This window comes from Cuculus canorus, chromosome 27 (genome assembly GCF_017976375.1).
Source record: "Cuculus canorus isolate bCucCan1 chromosome 27, bCucCan1.pri, whole genome shotgun sequence".
NCBI classification, from domain to species: domain Eukaryota; kingdom Metazoa; phylum Chordata; class Aves; order Cuculiformes; family Cuculidae; genus Cuculus; species Cuculus canorus.
This window is the reverse complement of record NC_071427.1, coordinates 6,024,785-6,043,431: the sequence shown is the minus strand read 5'-3', so window position 1 is coordinate 6,043,431 and position 18,647 is coordinate 6,024,785. Positions and strand designations below refer to the sequence as shown.

Sequence of the window (18,647 nt, the reverse complement as noted above, 5' to 3'; positions counted from 1 at the left end):
TTTGTGCCCGCGCCGCCACGTGGGATTTCTTTGTCTGCGGCGCTGGGCAGGTTCCCCCTCCCCGCCTGCCCACTGGCCCCCGGCCGCCGAGGAGCAAATCAGCGGCGTTTGCATATTCAGAGCAGGTGGGGGCCCATATGCCTAAGATGCACCAGACAAAATTAGCCACCATAATCATAATCAAGTGTGCCGTTGCGCTGGGGGAAGGGAGAGCCTTGCAGACAAGCCTGATAATTATGAAGCTCAGCATGTGCGCAGCGGTTTTGCAACAATTATGCCTAGCTCAGCAAGCCGGCAATGATGCTTGTTACAACCACCCTCCATCGCCCACCCGCCCGCCGGCAGCTCGCTCCCCGGAGGGCTGCACCGGCCTCGGCACTCCCCGTCGCCGGTGGCCAGGGAGCGCGAGGGGCCGCGGGCAGACGCTGTGGCCGTGGCTCCAGCCCTTCACGAGCCGGTTTGTGGCTTGGTGGCAGCCATCGGTTGGGCACTGAGCTGCCTCCTGCTCTGTCTGCGCCCCTGCCACCTTCTTGCACCCTCCTCGTGCAGCAAAACCCTGTTTCCCACCGGGACTAAACGCATGGCATCCAAGGCATTGATAGGATCCGTCTTTTCCCAGCCCGGCTTCTCCTGCCCTGCGTGGAGAGCAACACAAACCCTTTGCATAAAGCAGCTCTGGCATTCCAGCGTCACTAAAACCAGTTTATATTTGCCTCTCGGTACTTTCTTTTCCCCATCTTCCTCTGCTCACTCCGCTCTTTGCGGCTTCTTATCTCCCATGCATCCGCTCCTCAGGCTGGGGATGAGGTGGCAGGAGGTGACACTCCAGATCCATCTCCGGATGCCAGCGCTCGAGGGCCGGTGTCACACAGCATTTCCCTGAACGAGCCCTGGGGAAGGGGAATGGGAAGAGGCCGCGTGCGCGCAGGGCTGACGGGAGATGCTCTGCGGCATAGCGAGGAGCAGCCCCTGCGCAGGGGCCTCGGGAAGGAGCAGCTCCAGGCTGCGCAGATACTGCATCGAGCATCAGCGGAATGCTCCACGGCGCCTTCCAATCTGCATCCGGAGGAGGAGGAGGAGGAAAATAGATTGGGTTCCTCTTTTAAATAGTCTGGAAGCTGCTCTGGCTCAAGATGGGATGGGGAGCAGCGCTGATGGATGCTCATATTTCTGGTGCCCCGGTGCAATGGGGACAGGGGGACCGGGGTTGTAGCTGATCCCGTGATGGATCGGCTGAAAAGGAGCTTGGGATGCGTGGAAATCACAGCTCTGCTTTTCCCAGCATCCTTCCTCTCTGTCATACAGTATTTGGGGGTCAGGATGATCCTCCAGCCCCAGGGAAAGCCCTGCTTGAAGCACAGCGGTACCTGCAGCTCTGGGGCTAAACAGCCCAAAATGAGGATTTTCCGTGCAGGGAGGTTTGTGGACATAGTCGGCATCCCAGCAGCTTTCTGCCCGTTACCTCCCAGCTTGATGAGCAGAAGGAAGGACCAAATCAGCTCAGAAATGTCTGTCAGCACAGGAAGATCGCGCTGCCCCATGGATCACCCATGGGCTGATTTGCTCCAAATGAGAGGATTTATCAGAAGACGACAGCGAAAGGACCAGTTTGGTTCATTTATCCTGGGGCATCTCCCGAAGTCCAGTGAAACAGCCCCAAACTCCACTTTCTGCAGGACGGGGACGGCATGCGGGAGCAACTCCACATCGTGAGGGGGGATTTAGGGTCCTCGAAGATCTGGCACGGTTGTTGGAAGAGCTGTCGGTGTCACGCCTGGATGCCCGGTGAATCACCTGGGGATTTGCTGGATCCGCTCTGGGCTGGTTTTCCTTCCAAGAAGCAGAGAAGGACACGAACCTCAGCAATTTCCCATCGCTCAGCATCTGCTCCACACTGAGAGGTTCTCACTTCTATCCATGCGAGAATAGCGTCAATAGCATCTGCCTTGATTGCCCGGTTCCTACAAGCCAGAGCATCTGGGAACAACCCAAACAGCCCATATTGGCCCAATTCCCCCCCGGATTCGGGTCTGGTATTGGTAGAGAACTCAGCAGGAACTTGGATTCACGTCTGGTCCTTCCTCGCCTCACGTCACCCATCAGAGAGAAGTTATCCCTCATCCGGATCTTCCAAATCCCAGCAACTCAGGGTGACGGCCGCGCCCTGCGCCTTCCCTCACCCTCCTCTTCCTTCACCAAACACTACGGTTACTCTGCTCCATCCCCTCCTGAACAAACGCCTTTGCTTCAATCATCAGCTGCAGAGCTGGAGGTGCTGAGGGAGCTTCCTGAGGGCCCTCCATGGGCTCAGGGCAGACCCGAGTCCTCCAACATCTCGGGGTGCTGGGACCGCACCCACCCCCAGCATCTCCAACACCCATTCACAGCATCTCTGACAGAAGGAACTTTATTATATATATAATATATATATATATATATTCATAATATTCTTTGCTGGAGCTTCGGAAAGGAGCTTTCAGCTGTTTTAATTGCTGGAAGAACTGACCGGTGAGCAAAACCACAGCAGAGTAAACCATCAATGCATTTTCACCACCTTTTCCACCCCCCTTCAAAGCTGATTTGGGAGCAGAGCGGCTTCGCAGGACGTGGGAAAAGCAAGAAAATGCCCCCCACCTGTTTGCTTTGAAACAGGCATCTTTTAAGAAAGAAAGCAAGCCTGGAGCGCTGCGATCCCAAGCTGTTATTCCCACACACAAGCTGTATCGGAGGGGCAGGATCCGGCACTCCCCACCCCACGGGGTGAAGAGCAGCCACTCTCCGGACTATAAATCCCCAGATTCCCCGGATCGCCCCAGCCCGGCTGTTATTGAGATGCAGGGAGCAGGGGAGAAGGTGACTGCCGACTCCATAAATATTATTGGGGGCGACGGGGCTGCGTGGGGCCGTCGGGCGCAGACAAAGCGCCCATTGAGCCGTCGGCGAGACGGCCCAGCTGCCGCGGGGAGCCAGGACGGGGGTCAAGGTCAGAGGTGGCCCCTGCCCATATTATTCCCCCCCCAAATCTCTTTTCCTCATGCCCATAAAATTAATAAAGTTAACTGGCTCAGCGTGCCCACGGAGGATGTCGGGAGAAGTGGGTCTTGATGGCAGCAAGCCGCGTCGGTGATGCAGGAAGGGAAACTGAGGCACCGTGCAGAGCCCAGCATTGCACCTTCTCCGACTTCTGGTGGGTTTATCCCTTGGGCACCCTTTTATGAGTCTATTTAATAACAAATATGATTAAAGGGTGCAGGCCTGGCACCCCCAGCTCTGTGTGGGAGCAACCCCAGGACCACGCCAACGCTGCTGGGGAGTCCTTGCCCACCCCACGTCACCCCAGTTCTCCCAATACCAGGGGTTTGTCCCTGCAGGAGAACTGGAGCTTTCAAGCTGCCACTGCAAGGACAGCCCCATCCACCCCCCCCCCCCCTCAGGACCAGGGGTTCCATCCTGCTGCCACGTAAACTTAGATTTTTAGACTATTTTCCTCCAATCCCTTAGCAACGCTTGTTTCCATGGCAAAGAGCAGAGAACCTCCGTGCTGACACCGAGCTTTGCCTTAAACTATAATTCAGCTCATTGGAGTCGGGCGCTGCCCCCCAGCACCCCCAGGGGCTGTGTGTCCTGGGATGCACCGTGGGTGCCTGTTCCGAGCTCCAGGGCAGCCCTGTGACACAAAGCAAGGGTGGTTTACCCAGGAACGAGAGGTGAGCAACATGCAGAGCGTCTTCTTGGAGAAAAGGGGGACTTAAGGCACAGTGTGCACCCCAAAAAGCTGATTTCCATCCCCTCCATCCCAGCTCTGCAGCTCCTGGGGCTTCGAGGCAGAGCCACCCACCAGCCCAGGCTTCCAAAACGAGCCCAGCCACCAGCAAGGCTGCACGCTTTCCTCCCATCCCTGCTTGCCCGCATCTTCAAGCCTTAACGAACCCAAGCAAACGAAGCACGGGACACCGGGACAGCGCTGGGTGCCAGCAGGTGCTGCAGCACCAAAGCAAAGAGGGTCTGGGTGCTTTAGAGCCGGAGCTGGTGGAGGCTGGCACTGCAGGGCGAGAGCTGCCCTTCCACTGCTTTGCTTTTCCAAAGGGATGCGAGGCACCTACAAATTTAAATCCATGCAAAAACTCCATTTGGAAAGGGTATTTCTTTTAAACTATCCCAGTGTTCTGCGCTCCGCTGGGCATTTTCAAAGAAATTCTGCTATATCCATCCTCAAAAAGCTCCAAACAGGTTAAATTCTGCTATATCCATCCTCAAAAGCTCCACTTCGGAGCAACAGCATCTTCCCAGGACAGACCCTCGATGGGACATTCCCTCCAGGAATCATCCAGCATCCCCATTTTCCACCTTAGAGCCCCCAAAAATCAGCATTCCAGTATGTGCAAAGCCCCCGGCAGACCTGGCACTGCTGGGTTTGCCCGTCTCCATCTCCCCGGGAGGAGAAAGGAAACTCCTTCCTCACCGCGCTTTTCTTTTGCTGCAGCGGTAATGAATTCTTGCAGCAGTTCGTGCCCTGAAGGAGCCTTAAAACCTCCCAAATTTGACAGCCAAAAATAGCTATCGCTCCGCTTGTTTCCAAGTGTTCGCTAGCCCTGATTTATTTTATTTACCCCGGTTATTTCAATCCGTTGCGTGTTTTGAATCCCAAATCCTAAGCAGAGTGGAAAAAACCCAGCATCTGTCATTTAGATGCTCTTGCAGGGGAGGGGGATTTTCATTTCTCCTCTCTGAAAGGGTGTTCCCTGCACCGGGAGTCCTGGGAAGGGCTGGAAAAGCCAAAAAACCATCATAACATGATTGGCTTCTGGGCTTTCCAAGCATCCAGACGGCGCGGCTGCTCCAGGAGCATTTTCCCAGCCCTCGCTTATCCCTGTTGGCGGTGGGGGAGGATGGGGGTGAGCAGAGATCGGGGGGACCTGTGGGTTGGATTCCTCAGCAGAAGAATTGCTGGTGGCTTCCCCGTGTCCCCCTCTCCTCTCCTCTCCTCTCCTCTCCTCTCCTCTCCTCTCCTCTCCTCTCCTCTCCTCTCCTCTCCTCTCCTCTCCTCTCCTCTCCTCTCCTCTCCTCTCCTCTCCTCTCCTCTCCTCTCCTCTCCTCTCCTCTCCTCTCCTCTCCTCTCCTCTCCTCTCCTCTCCTCTCCTCTCCTCTCCTCTCCTCTCCTCTCCTCTCCTGCCGGAGCCCATCGGCACGGATGGAAAAGCCCTCGGATGGAGAAGCCCTGGGATGGAGAAGCCCTCCCTGTGTCACCCTGCACAGGGACACAGCCAGGACAAGGATCCTGGGGTGGCGTGGGGGCATCCGAGGGCTTTCAACCATGGCAAATCCCATGGATTTTCTTCCCATCACCGCAAATCTCTCCCTCCTGGATGGTATTTTGGGCCACCTGAAGCTGACTCTTGGCTCCTTCTACCTTTGTTTGTGAAGTTTTGATGTTTTGGGCACTTGAGGATTGGCACTGGGTGCTCGTCCAGCTTGGGAGCAGCATCCACCGGGCACCCACCGAGCTGGGCTTAAAACCTTCCAGAGGCTGGAAAGGATGAAGGGCAGTGAGGATGGATGGGGCTGTGGAGAGAGGAAGGCACCCCCCGTCCTCCTCATCTCCCCCACCCCCCCCAAGCCAGGCTCAGCTTTCCTCATACACCTCTCGCCTCCGCGCGCTGCCAGGGAGGGAGCGAAATTAATCCCTATGGAAATTTATTTAAATGAATTCCCTGCCTGGACACTCAAGCTGTTCCCAGCTTGGCGAGGGCAGGGCAGGAGGGGGAGGGAGGGTGTGTGGACTCCCCGGACACCCCAATTCCCACCTTACAGCCACCTCTCCAGGGGTTATTGTCCCCGGGAGGGCTGAGCAGTGCCACCAGCCCAGGTCTGCACCCACAAATCACCCCAGGGCTCCCTGGGGGTCACTCACCTCTTGTCCCCATATCAGAGCAGAGAGAAGATGCCCACGGCTCTCACTGCACCTCAGCAACGGTTGAGGAGGAGGAACATCCGACGAGGTCGCTTCGTGCCTCGTAAGCCACGGGGCTTGGGCAGTCCGTTAGGGGGAAAGAGAAAATAGCTGAGCGTTTTGGTAAAGAGGAAATACTGGAAACACACCTTGGTTTATTAATTTCACACCGTTTGAGGCAAAGAGATGGAGTTCTTTCTCTTCCCATCACCCCGGGTGAGCTGCTGAGATCTTTATCCCGTTCCTGGCCATCCCTGCGCCAGGCGCTGCACAGATCCTTGGCTCGAGCGGACTCACCCCATGGGATAGGGGAGATGGGGGGCACAGGGGCACCCCCTTGGCTGCAGGGAGATAGAACGAGCACCACTGTGAATCCCAAGCTCCCGGGAAGTGTGGGCAGCCCCTGTGTGGTGTTGCCCTGATCCTGTAAGGAAGCAGCGCAGCGACCCCTGGAAAGGGGGATCCGGGGCATCTGCATCCCCCGGACAAAAGTCCTTTGAGATGGGGCACAGAGGTGGTATTGTCAGCGCAGGAGAGAGCTGAGAAGAGGGTTTAAATGGGATTGCAGTGGGAAAGGTTGGGTTTGCAGGAAGCCTGGCTGTGCAGGGGAGCCCACCGGCAGCGAGCATCATCCCTGCATCCCAGCAGCTTTGCAGCATCCCAGAGGGAGAGCCCAACCAGGCTCTGGCAAAGCCGAAGCATAAAAAGCATCTAGAAGGAGCTTTTCCACATGCGATGCTCCTTCCGGAGCATCGGGCAATCTCAGCACATGCAAACACACTCAGGTGGGGGTGCGCGGCCCCGTGGGCATCCCCGAGGGTATCGGTGTCAGGGAAAGGCGATGCCTGCACTGATCCACCCCCCAAACCACAGACAGGGGTGGACCTGAACCCCAAATCCAGCAGAGCCCTCGTGGGCCGACAAGAACAGACACTTGGTTTATGCCACGCAGCACCCGCCAGCACAGCTTTAGCACCCCATGAAGCAGGGCTGAGGGCTGAACGTGAAGGGAGGGCACAAGGATGCCCCAAACGGATAATTAATGAGCAAATTTGGGCTCAGGACCCTTCCAATGGCATAAGGGAAAGGCTGGAGGGGGAAAACGCAAGAGGAGACTGGATTTAGGCGAGGGGTGCGTGCACCGCGACGCTGCGCTGCAGCCCCGGTGCCTGTTGATCTCCTAACGCTGGGATGTTTGTCCGCAGGCAGCTGCGCGGCGCCGGGATGGGGGCTCTGGGGACTGCACCCCACATCCCGGGCATCGGGACCGCCCGAGAGTGACCGGCAGCAACAAGGACGTGAGCGAAGAGGTGCCACCACGTGCTCTGGGGACAGCGTGAGCGTCAGCCTGTTGGCAAGAGAGCCAGCGCGGCTCCCGGTGAGGATTTTGTGGAGCATCCCATGGGAATGGGGTGGGAGGTGGGGACCCCGTGAGCCCCACAGCAGCGCCCGGGTGTCCCCAGAGCTCTGATGCTTTGGGAGCAGCACCTTAAAGGACTTAGGTGAGTTTTGCAGGACATGAGTCCATCTCCTGCCCTGGTGGGAGCTCTCCTCCCCGTTAGGCATTGGCAGAGCCATGGTTTTTCCTGCTCCCACTGTCCCCTGCCCTCTTTCCGCATGCCCCACGGGGTCACTGAGCCCCTTAAATACCCTCTGACCCCAAACTCCTGCCCGTCCCCACTGCCACACCCCAGTGGAAATGTCTCCAAGTGCACGGTGGGATGGGGACTGCGGTTGTAGGGGCAGCAGAAATCGTTGGGGCAGGGAGTTAGTGTGGCCGTGACACTGTCACCTCCCGGCCACCCCACCGGACTCACCAGGCAGGGACTGGGCTCACACCAGTTTCTCCCATTAACAGGTGAGGCGAGAAGATGCCATGGGGTCCAGGTGACCAAGAAAGGCTGGAGAAGAGCCAAAGCTCAGTTTGAAGAGCGGACAGGACCCCTGCGGATGCCTTTCCTGTCCCCAGGGTAAGGGTCTCTCCCTCCCTCCCTGCCCAGATAAGCAGCCCCAAGGCTGATATCCGACTTACCCAGGGGGCAGCCCCACAATTCGGTGCTGGACGGAGTGCGCAGACCATGAGATGACATCCCAAGACACTGAGGGGACACTGCCACCGAGCCCGAGGCGTCCGGAGCATAAGGTCTGCAGCTCAAGGAGGTGAAAGGAGGGAAAAACTATGATGTACATTAAAGGTGTTCAAAGCCCCCAGCAGTGTCACAGCCTCATCTCCCTCGCGCCACTGGTGTTTGAGCAGGATTTTGCCCCTGTTTCTTGCAGGACATTCCAAATCCCCGTGTGTCCAGCGTGGGTTCTCCTCCCAGGGGGTCAAGCGTTTATCTCACCAGCCTCTCCTTCCCATGGGTGTGGGGTGCCCTGAGGTCCCCCAGAGGGGACCACGTCCCATCCCTTTTGGGCTGGGAGAGGAAGGAACAGCCTGGCTCTGGGCTTGGCCGGCGTGGGAACGGGCATATCTCACCTCACCATTGCACTCTCTTCCTCTCCTCATTTCCACCCCACAGCCAGGAATGGGGTCTGGCCCCACTTTTCCCGTCCCCAGGGCTCCTCGGGGGTGACGGGTGGGACAGGGTGTTCAAACAGGGTCCTGGGAGGGACAAGCACCCGGCCAGCACAACCAGCTCTCAGTGCATCGGTTGCTCCAGGCACAACTGGTGCCGCGGGTCTTAAGATTCTCTCCAGCTCAACATCTCTCATTTTTCTGTCTTTAAGTCAAATACGAAGGCAAAACCAGAGCCTGGAGACCAGCACCTCCAGGAGCAGACGGAGTTCGGTGCGTGGCGTCACCGCAGAGGCTGGTGGCTTTGGTGGCTCGCTGGAGCCACGGAGTCAGCGCTGGGTCCAGCCAGGGCTGCTCCAGCTCCGATCCTTTCCCAGGGATGGCTACGAGGTCCCACCAGCGTTCCTGGTTAAACATAGCATGGGGACCGGGCAGGTTCTTAGAATCATAGAATCATTAGGTTGGAAAAGACCTTAGACATCATCAGTTCCAACCATACCTCTCTACTACTAAATCACATCCCCAAGCACCTCGTCTACCCGCTTTGTAAACCCCTCCGGGGATGGGGACTCAATCGCCTCCCTGGGCAGCTTCTGCCAATTCTTCTTTCGGTGAAGAACTATTTCCTAACGTCCATCCTAAATTGTTCCTCTGCGGATGCATCGGAAGAGCATCCTTGCTGGAATCCCTACCTCCGAACCCCGCCAGCACGTGCTCGTCCGCCGCCGCCAACGACCCAGACGCCCAAATATTGAGTTATACATTAAATTACCCAAGGGAAAAGGGGCCGGGAGGGAGTGGGAGCACATCGGAGGGAGCGTGGCAGTTTGTTATGCTAACCGAGGGGGGCTCCGCTCAGGGGATGTGTCGGAGAGGTCTGAAGAGCAAGGAGTTCACAGGCCCTCTCCTTTTGTCATGCTAAAAGTGCAACACAGAAAATATATACAGGCAGCTGCTCAATGGAGCGTGAAATACAAGTGATTTCTCCGGGAGCCCTGGGTAATGCGATGCAGCCCGGACAATGCCCGCCACCGGCTTTGTGCAAAATGGGAAACTTCAGCGGGGGGAACGGGCACAGAGCGGCTCAGGGCCCACCAGCTGCCCCCAGCATCACCCAGAGGTGGGAAATCCTCAAGCTGGTCCCCAGACACGGTGCTGGTGGGGTTCCCCGTCTGCAGAATGAGCTCGGTTGTCCATGGATCGACTTTGGCTCCTTGGGTGCCACGTTGCTGCCAAGCCCCAGCCCTTCGGGGAATCGCCTCCGCGGGCACGCGGGGATGGTTCTGGGCCCAGCACCCCATCAGCGGGCGCAGGATGGGAGATCCCGGTTCGTTTGAGGACTTTACAGCAGCACCGACAACCGCCGGTGGCGGCAGCTCCCTTTGCTGATGCTAATTCGGGCGGTGTAAAATCAGTCCTCAAAGGGGCTTTTGTGTCCTGGGGGAGGGCAGCCAGGCTGGGGGGTGCTCTCCAAGCATCCATCTTCCATCTTTCCCTCCTTTTTATGTGTCTCGGCGGAGCTGAAAGCCAACGCCGTGGGGGCTGCGAGGATCCTGGGGCCCTGCATTCGTTCCAGAGATGCGCAGCCACCGGATTGTGCAGTTCCCGCCCCACCAGTGGAGGAACTGGGGGGACTGGGAGGGCAGGGCATGGGCTGCTCCCAGCTGGCAAAGGGGATGGGGCTGGATGCTTCCGCAGACCCTGGCTCAGCTCACAGCCGGGGGCGCCTGGCAGCGGGATTGGGTCACTCTGGCAAAGCCGGAGGGATTTGCTGGTGTCGCAGCCCCCCGAGTTCTCCTCTCCGTTGGCTGCTCGGCTCCCGGCCGAGGCTGTCACAGCGGGCACACAGGGGGCTGCATTCCCAGGCCAGCCTGGGGCAGAGGAGGTGGCCCCCCAAAGCTTGGGTACCCCAACCCGCAGGGGATGCTGAGGGCACAGGCAGAAGCGACATCTAGTGGGAAGCACATCCCGTTGCCTGAGAGATGGATATCCATGGCAACCCCTCGGGGCCACCAGCACCCTGCCTGGACCAGGGGCACCCACCAGCACCCCCCGAGCCTCTGTCGCTGGGTGCTCCTCGTAGGGCTCGGCTGTCACAGCCTCAACTAACCCCGAGCTCAGCTGAAATGCCTGCACATCCCCGCCGTGACGCAGGGGCTGACGCCGTGGTGGGCACTGAAGCCCCTGAGCCATCGTCAGTTGGGATGAGCTGCACCCAGCAAGATCTGCCCTGGCTTCGTCCACCTCCAGCTCCTCCCATGCTCACGGGGAGAGGCAGTTGGGCAGCAATGGGGGAGACAAACCTGGTCTAGAGGGAGGGGTCCATACCCATGGCAGCGGTTGGTCAAACTGGATGATGCCTTCCAACCCAAACCATTCCAGGATTCTACAAATGCAGGAGAAAAGCCCATTTCTCTTGCAAGGAAGTTGTGGTCAGAAGGACACAGTGGGAGAGATGGTTACAGCCTGACCCATAGCATCAAGAGTGCAGTGACAGAGCAAAGGGGAACAGTTTTAAGCTGAAAAAGGGAAGATTGAGATGAGGTATCGGAAGAAACACAAAGGTGGGGAGGCCCTGGCCCAGGGTGCCCAGAGCAGTGGTGCCCCATCCCTGGAGGGGTTCCAGGCCAGGTTGGATGGGGTTTGGAGCCCCTGATCCAGTGGGAGGTGTCCCTGCCCATGGCAGGGGTGGCACTGGATGGGCTTTGAGGTCCCTTCCAACCCAAACCATTCCACGATTCTATGAAGTTATGTGATTCTCTGACCATTGCTCCAGCGAGAGCAGCGGGGAGCGGAAGGTCCCAGCTCAGCCAGCCCTGGGCCCGGGGCAGAGGGGGTCAGGGAGGTCATGAGGATGGAGCCACCACTGCTCGAACTCCTGTGTCCCCCTTTGCCCCAAAATACAGAGCCCGGGGGCTGCGTGCAGGTATGGGGATTGCACAGCCTCCCCCTCAAGGGGCCCTTGAGGTGCAATCCCCTCTACACACACACACACAGAGGGTGCAGGCACACGCACGGCTGTGGTTTCACGCACACCCACGCTCGCAGCCGCTGCCCCGCACGGCGCTGCCGGGACTCGAACCCGCGGCCCCGGGGACGGCGGCTCCCAGGAGGCAGCGCCCTCGGAAGCGGAGGACCCGCCCCCCCGCCGCGCCGCACCCCCATTGGCCGAGAAGCTGCCAATCAGCGCCAGGGGCGCAGCCGATTGGCCGTCGCGGGGCGGCGGCGGCGGAGGGGCTTCCTGCGGCCGCCTTTGCTGTGACCCCGGCATGGTGAGCGCCGGGAGGGGGTCCCTGCACGGGGACGGCGGGGTCGCGGCTCCGGGGGAGCGCATCCGGGCTGTCCTGGGGGGGGGCATGCCTGGGGGAGCATGCACGGGCTGTCCTAGGAGGGTGCATACCTGGGGGAGCATGCACGGGCTGTCCTGGGGGGGTGCATACCTGGGGGAGCATGCACAGGCTGTCCTGGGGGGGTGCATACCTGGGGGAGCATGCACGGACTGTTCTGGGGGGTTGCATACCTGGGGGAGCATGCACGGGCTGTTCTTGGGGGGGTGCATACCTGGGGCAGCATGCACGGGCTGTTCTGGGGGGGTGCATACCTGGGGGAGCATGCACGGGCTGTCCTGGGGGGGTGCATGGCCCAGGGGTGCATCCCAAGGAGGGTGCATGCCCGGGTGTCCCAGGGGTGTCTGCCCGAGGGGTGCATGGTCAGGGTGGCCCAGGGGGGTGCCTGTCCAAGATGTCCATGCCCAGGGTGTTTGAGGGGTGTTAGCTTCCAAAGGATGCGTTTCCAGTGCATCCCAGGGCTGTGCATGTCCGAGAGGTCCATGCCGGGGGTGTCCCGTGGCAGGGAGGGGTCTGGGGTTCACAGCCCCGGTGGTGCCCGCTGGAGCGCTGAGGGTGTCCCTGCAGGCGGTGATGGGGGTGCAGGTGGTGGTGACCCTGCTGGCCGCCAGCCTCATGCAGAAGCTGTCCCCGCACTGCTCCTTCGCCCGCTGGCTGCTCTGCAATGGCAGGTACGTATCCCGTCCCTCCCCGGGGGGCCTCGGGGACACCCAGCGCCCCTGACCGCGGCTGCTCCCTTCCAGCCTCCACCGCTACCGGCACCCATCGGACGAGGAGCTCTGTGCCCTGGCCGGCAAGCAGCGCCCCAAGAGCAAGCGGGACAGGTCAGCCCACCTCGCGCCCATGTGAAGGACTTAAATCGATGGATATTGTTAATTGGTGCTAACGGGACTCGTCCGGGGGTTCTACCTGGGAGGTGACGGTACCACCCTTGGCCACAGACCGTCTCGGGGCTGATGCTTGTGACAGGGAGCCCCGAGCCAGGGACATGCCACCACGCGAGGGGCTTTCTGCACGGTGGGGCACAAGGGACGAGCCGGCTCCTTGCCTGCCATCCCCAGCCCGGGTGTCCCTTGCAGGAGGGTGAACGGTGTGACGGATGACAAGCCCCTAACCGTGCCCCGGGACATCGACCTCCACCTGGACACCAGCCCCATCACCGCCGTGGATGCCCTTGGTAACCCCCCGACTCCCTCCTCTGCCTTGGAGTCGGGACCCTCGGTCTCCCCTGCGGGTTCCCACAGCACAGTGACACCCCCGATTGTCCCACCAGTGCTCCGTTATTTCCTGGATTACCAGTGGTTCGTGGATTTTGCCGTCTACGCCACCGCCGTGTACATCTTCACCGAGGGCTACTACTGCCTGGTGGACCCCCAGAAGGAGATGAACATCGGCGTGCTCTGGTGCCTGCTCACGGTCGCTTTCTCCATGTATCCTTCTGGCGACGTAGGGAGGGCAGAGGGAGAGGACAAGGGAGGGTTTTCAGCTGAAAGAGCAGAGATTGAGATGAGATCTTAGGCAGAAATGTTTTGCTGTGAGGGTGGGGAGGCCCTGGCCCAGGGTGCCCAGTGCAGCGGTGGCTGCCCCATCCCTGGAGGGGTTCCAGGCCAGGTTGGATGGGGCTTGGAGCCCCTGAGCCAGTGGGAGGTGTCCCTGCCCATGGCAGGGGGTGGAACTGGATGGGCTTTGAGGTCCTTTCCAACCCAAATCATTCCATGATTCAATGATTCTATAACTTTTGGGGAGCGATTGCCACCGCCTGGTGGGTCCATGCTGGCAGTGGGTGGGAAAGGGAAGCCCCCATACTTGTTTTTCCTCCATGAAAAGCCAGTTGAGGTGGAAAAACTAAATTTATGAACCACTTACTGATGAGCGGAGAACCTTCCGTGCAGAGAAGGTGGTGCTGGACTAACGACGTGGATGCTTTACCATGTGCTAATGAGCAGGGGGGGGTCCCACTGGTGGTGGAGGGTGGTCTTGAAGCTCCTGGTTGCCTTGACGGCCACCCCTCACCTGCAGCAAGGTCTTCTTCACAGTGATGCGCCATTACTTCCGCTCAGAGGAGGGTGGGGAGCGCTCAGTCTGCCTCACCTTTGCCTTCTTCTTCCTCCTCCTCGCCATGGTGGCCCTGATCATCCGTGAGGACTACCTGGAGTTTGGCCTCGAGCCCGGTGGGTGGAGAGGAATGTTGGGAGGAGGGCGGGTGGTCGCTGGGGCTGTGGGCGCCCCACTGACAGCGGTCGCTCCCCGCAGGGCTGGCCGGCGTCAGCACCAACCTGGAGAGCGTCCTGAAGCAGCGAGGCTGGGAGTGGACGTGAGTTGGTGGTCGGGTGGGGAGGGAAACGGGCAGTCTGGGCAGGTGTTTTGGAAGTCTGGGGTGGGAAGACCTCCAGGGCTCACCAGCGTCGGGGCTGACCCGTCCCACCTTCTCTCTGCAGGCTGCCCCTCGCCAAGCTGGCCTTCAAGCTGGGGCTGGTGGCCCTCTGCTCCTTCCTGGGTGCCTGCTTGACCTTCCCGGGCTTGCGCCTGGCCCAGATGCACCTCGACGCTCTCCGGATGGCGGCTGACAAACCCCTGACCCAGTTGGGTGAAATCTATGGGTGGGGAAGGAGGCGAGGGGGTCGGTGCTGGCGTCTCGGAGCTGGGAACCCCGGCTCTGCGGCTGCAGGGCTGTGAGGAGGTTGGGTGATGGGAGGGGGTGGAGAGGAGGGGGTGGGTGGGAACCGGTCCCTGGGCATGGAGGGATGGAGCTGGGGGCACCAGGCTGCGTGAGGGGCTCTGACGGCTCCTCTGCAGGGTCCTGCTCCATGCGAGTTTCCTGGCACCTATCCTGGTGGTGATGATGTGGATCAAGCCCATCTCGCGGGACTTCCTGCTGCACGCGCCGATGGGCAAGCAGAGGGTGCAGATGTAAGTGAGGCATCAGCAGCCAGTTCAGCTCCGTGCCCCGGCATCCTTGCTCCAAGGGGAAACTGAGGCACATGAGGCACCAGTCTCCCTCCTCCAACACCTGTAAAATCATGGAATGGTTTGGGTTAGAAGGGACCTCAAAGCCCATCCAGTCCCACCCCCTGCCATGGGCAGGGACACCTCCCACTGGATCAGGGGCTCCAAGCCCCATCCAACCTGGCCTGGAACCCCTCCAGGGATGGGGCAGCCACCACTGCTCTGGGCAACCTGGGCCAGGGCCTCCCCACCCTCACAGCAAAACATTTCTGCCTGAGATCTCATCTCACTCTCCCCTCTTTCAGCTTCAAAACGTTCCCCCTCCTCCTATCCCTGCACTCCCTAAACAAGAGCCCCTCTCCAGCTTTCCTGGAGCCCCTTTCCCTACTGGAAGGAGTCCCCCATCCTCCCCACGGCCAACACTCTCCCGTCAGACACCCTCTCTGGGACCTCAAGGTGTCCCTGACAGGCTCCTCCTCTGACCCCAGCATGTCCGACTCTGCCTACAACACCGCGCGGCTCTGGACCATCGTTGGCCTCTGCCTCTTGCGCTTGGCCGTCACCCGCCACCACCTCCAGGCGTACCTGGGTCTGGCCGAGCGCTGGGTGGAGCAGATGAAGAAGGAAGCCGGGCGCATCCCCGTCCTGGAGATCCAGCGCAAGGTGCGGGTGCCGGGCTGGGAATTGGGGTTCAGGCAGAGCCGCTGGGTTCCTGCTCATCCGCGCTGCCCGCAGGTCACCAGGATCTACTGCTACGTCTCGGTGGTCAGCCTGCAGTACCTGGGACCCATCATCCTCACCCTGCACTGCACGCTGCTCCTCAAGACGCTGGGTAAGGAGGTGGTGGGGGACACGAGCTCCGGAGGGGCAGGATGAGACCTGCGCGTCATCATCGAGCTGTGGGCGTCCCAGGCATCCTCAGGCTCTCAAGGCAGTGACCCCAATGCCTGCAGCGAGCGCGCTGGGACTCGGCCACCAGCACAGCTGATGTGTGGGGATGGGGCTGCAGTGCAGGGAGCAGCCCCTGTGGACCTGTCCCCTCTGTCACACAGGGCACCACTCGTGGGGGCTGTACCCGGAGCCCCCTCCCCTCCCTCTGGCAGCCACGGCATCGCCACCGCCCAGCGGGGAGGATGGGGAGGACGTGCGCGCGGCGGTGGAGCAGATCACCGGCATCTTGGGCAGCATCTTCACTCCTCTCTTCTTCCGTGGACTTTTTGCCTTCCTCACCTGGTGGGTGGCCGTCTGCCAGCTTGTCACCAGCCTGTTCGGCTTCTACTTCCACCAGTACCTGTCAGCCTGACCCGGGGGAGCTGGGACCTGTCTCGGGATGCAGTCGGTGCCCGGCTGCTGCTCCCCTGGCTCCTGCCTTGGCTGGTTTCCCCTTTGTATGTGCTGGTGGCACGTGTGGACACACATATGGGGACATTTCAGCCACCAGCTCTCTGCAGGATGGGGTTTACGCATCCAGGCTGGCATGGGCATCGCCTGCTCCTGCCACCCGTCACCGCTGTGCCTGCTCTCACCCCGCTGCCTCTCTGGGCTCTGAACCCTCTTCCAGTCCCACCTGGCGATGGAAGAGCTGCAGCCGGGTTTGCCGCTGCGTGCTCTGCCCCATCCTGGCTGTCCCAGGCTGCTCCCCTGGGGTACGACGTGCTGGGCACCGTGAGGATGCTGCAGGGATCGCCTTTCCATGGAGGAGACCCCACAGCCAGGCTGGGGCGGCAGCTTGCCGTGCCAGCGCAGACCCGGGGCTCGGCTCTGCGTTTGCCTCCACCGGCTGAGGGAGGGGGTGTTTGGAGGGTCGGAGCTCCCTGGAGTCATCCCGTTGCTTGGTGTGAAACCCTCAGGCCCAGCGGCCTCGGCTGTTGGGCTGTTATAGAAATAAATAAGTAACCCAGAGTGTCGTTTGCCACGCGGAGAGCCGCTGTGTTTGCACCCTGCGGTCCGGAAACCCTTCGAGGAGGACAATCGCGGCTCCGCACACATCATTGCAGCAGGAGGAGGCTGAGCAAGAGGAATCATGGAATGGTTTGGGTTGGAAGGGACCTCAAAGCCCATCCAGTGCCACCGCAGGGACACCTCCCACTGGATCAGGGGCTCCAAAGCCCCATCCAACCTGGCCTGGAACCCCTCCAGGGATGGGGCAGCCACCACTGCTCTGGGCACCCTGGGCCAGGGCCTCCCCACCCTCACAGCAAAACATTTCTGCCTAAGATCTCACCTCCATCTCGTCTCCTCTTTCAGCTCAAACCCTCTCCCCCTGCCCTCCCTGATCCGGAGCCCCTCCCCAGCTCTCCCCCACCGCACGGTGGGTGCTGGACCAGCCGCATGAAAAAGGATTAGCAGGTCTGGGCTGCTCGGAGAAAGGGAGAGGAGCTCTGATCCTATTTGATAGCCTTGTAATGGTCTTAATTCCCTCTCGCTGAGGGCCGGGATGAGAAGGCAGCCCTTCGCCCTCTGTTAACGGGGCTAATCCCGACAGCCCCCCGCCACCTGCTTCCCGAGCTGTGGATGGGCGCAGTAAAAGCCTTTCTTTTTGGTGAAAAATGATGGGGAAATTCCCTTCTAGCAAACATCTGGCATAACCCGAGCATCGAGCAGCACCGTTAACCAGCCCGGGACAAGTTGGGATTTGGCCCCAGCGGCACCGTCGCCAAGAGATGGGTGGAAAGGTGCAAGGAAGAAGGGATTCCCCCAGGGCTGGGATGCAGTGGGACTCGTTCCATCCCGCGCCATCCCATTAAAAGCTGGTCCGACTGCCTTGATGGCTCATTTATCTAATTTTCCGTAAGCACGGGGCGAGGAAGCAGCCGGGGGCTGCGCCTTCGCGGCAGGAGGATGGTTGCTAGGGCCTGGGGTTGCGCCGCATTCAGACATGCAGACAGTTCCTCCCCTGAGATCTGCCCAGACGTGACCCTCTCAGGCGGGGACAATGACTGATAGACTAGCCAAGAGCAGGAGACAGAGCCACCGGCACTGAAATTGGGCCACAGCAAATACAATGAGCGACAACCCCCCCCCCATTTTCTTCTCCCCACAATTATTTTTACTCTTTGTATCTTGGTTTTATTCACAGCGCGGCACGGGTTGGGCTCTGCGCTGCCAAGGGCCACGCTCGGGATCTCGGAGACCGCAGCAGCTGCGACCAAGAGGCTGTGTGGCTGTAGAGGCGCCACTGGCGCGAGCATCCAGCCTGGCACCAGGGCTGGGGGTGACCCCAGGGCCGGAGCAGCTCCCGTACCAGGCCAGGCTGGAGAGTTGGGGTGCAGCCTGGAGAAGAGAAGGCTGCGGGGAGACCTTAGAGCAGCTTCCAGTATGGGAAGGGGTTCCAGGAAAGCTGGGGAGGGGCTCCTGATCAGGGAGTGCAGGGAGAGGAGGAGGGGGAACAGTTTTCAGCTGAAATAGGGCAGGTTTAGATGAGATCTTAGGCAAAAATGTTTTGCTGTGAGGGTGGTGATGCCCTGGCCCAGGTTGCCCAGAGCAGTGGTGCTGCCCCATCCCTGGAGGGGTTCCAGGCCAGGTTGGATGGGGGTTTGGAGCCCCTGATCCAGTGGGAGGTGTCCCTGCCCATGGCAGGGGGTGGGACGGGATGGGTTTTGGGGCCCCTTCCAACGCAAACCATTCCATCACTCTGTGAGTCCCTGCTCCGACCCAGCCCTGGCACTGCTCCTGCTCCCCTGGCGCACACCTACCTTCAGCTCCCACTGAATATGGGAAGGAACTGCAGACTGGGGAGAGGGTTTGGATCACAGCAGCTCCCGGAGGTCTTCCTTCATGTCCTGGCAGGGAGGGAAACAGCAAGCCCTGCCTTCCCACCCCACTTCCATCTAAAATGGGATCCCCTCGCCCTCCTCGCTGCCTGCATCCCCTCAAGCTGTTCCAG

The 18,647-nt window shown here is 60.2% G+C and overlaps 2 protein-coding genes across 10 annotated transcripts in view; both read left to right on the top strand.

Moving 5' to 3' along the window:
• The window catches only part of LOC128849244 (uncharacterized), a 37,085-nt gene extending 28,932 nt beyond the window's left edge, over positions 1 to 8,153 (top strand). For 8 of the 9 annotated variants that reach the window (XM_054050150.1, XM_054050154.1, XM_054050149.1 and 5 more), the window contains one exon: positions 796 to 3,420. In XM_054050150.1, the coding sequence (XP_053906125.1) occupies positions 796 to 883 (88 nt within the window). In that variant the 3' untranslated portion in view covers positions 884 to 3,420. Of the gene's footprint in view, positions 1 to 795; positions 3,421 to 7,155 lie in introns of those variants that run through there. The other variant, XM_054050145.1, reaches the window with a different exon arrangement.
• Positions 8,154 to 12,358: 4,205 nt separating this feature from the next.
• Positions 12,359 to 16,668, top strand: TMEM161A (transmembrane protein 161A). Its single transcript, XM_054050137.1, has 11 exons — positions 12,359 to 12,486; positions 12,559 to 12,639; positions 12,895 to 12,992; positions 13,089 to 13,245; positions 13,835 to 13,986; positions 14,069 to 14,129; positions 14,254 to 14,397; positions 14,612 to 14,725; positions 15,250 to 15,424; positions 15,497 to 15,593; positions 15,814 to 16,668. The coding sequence occupies exons 1-11, from the start codon at positions 12,389 to 12,391 to the stop codon at positions 16,062 to 16,064; spliced, it is 1,428 nt and encodes a 475-aa protein (XP_053906112.1). The 5' UTR covers positions 12,359 to 12,388; the 3' UTR covers positions 16,065 to 16,668.
• The last annotated feature ends 1,979 nt before the right edge of the window (positions 16,669 to 18,647 follow it).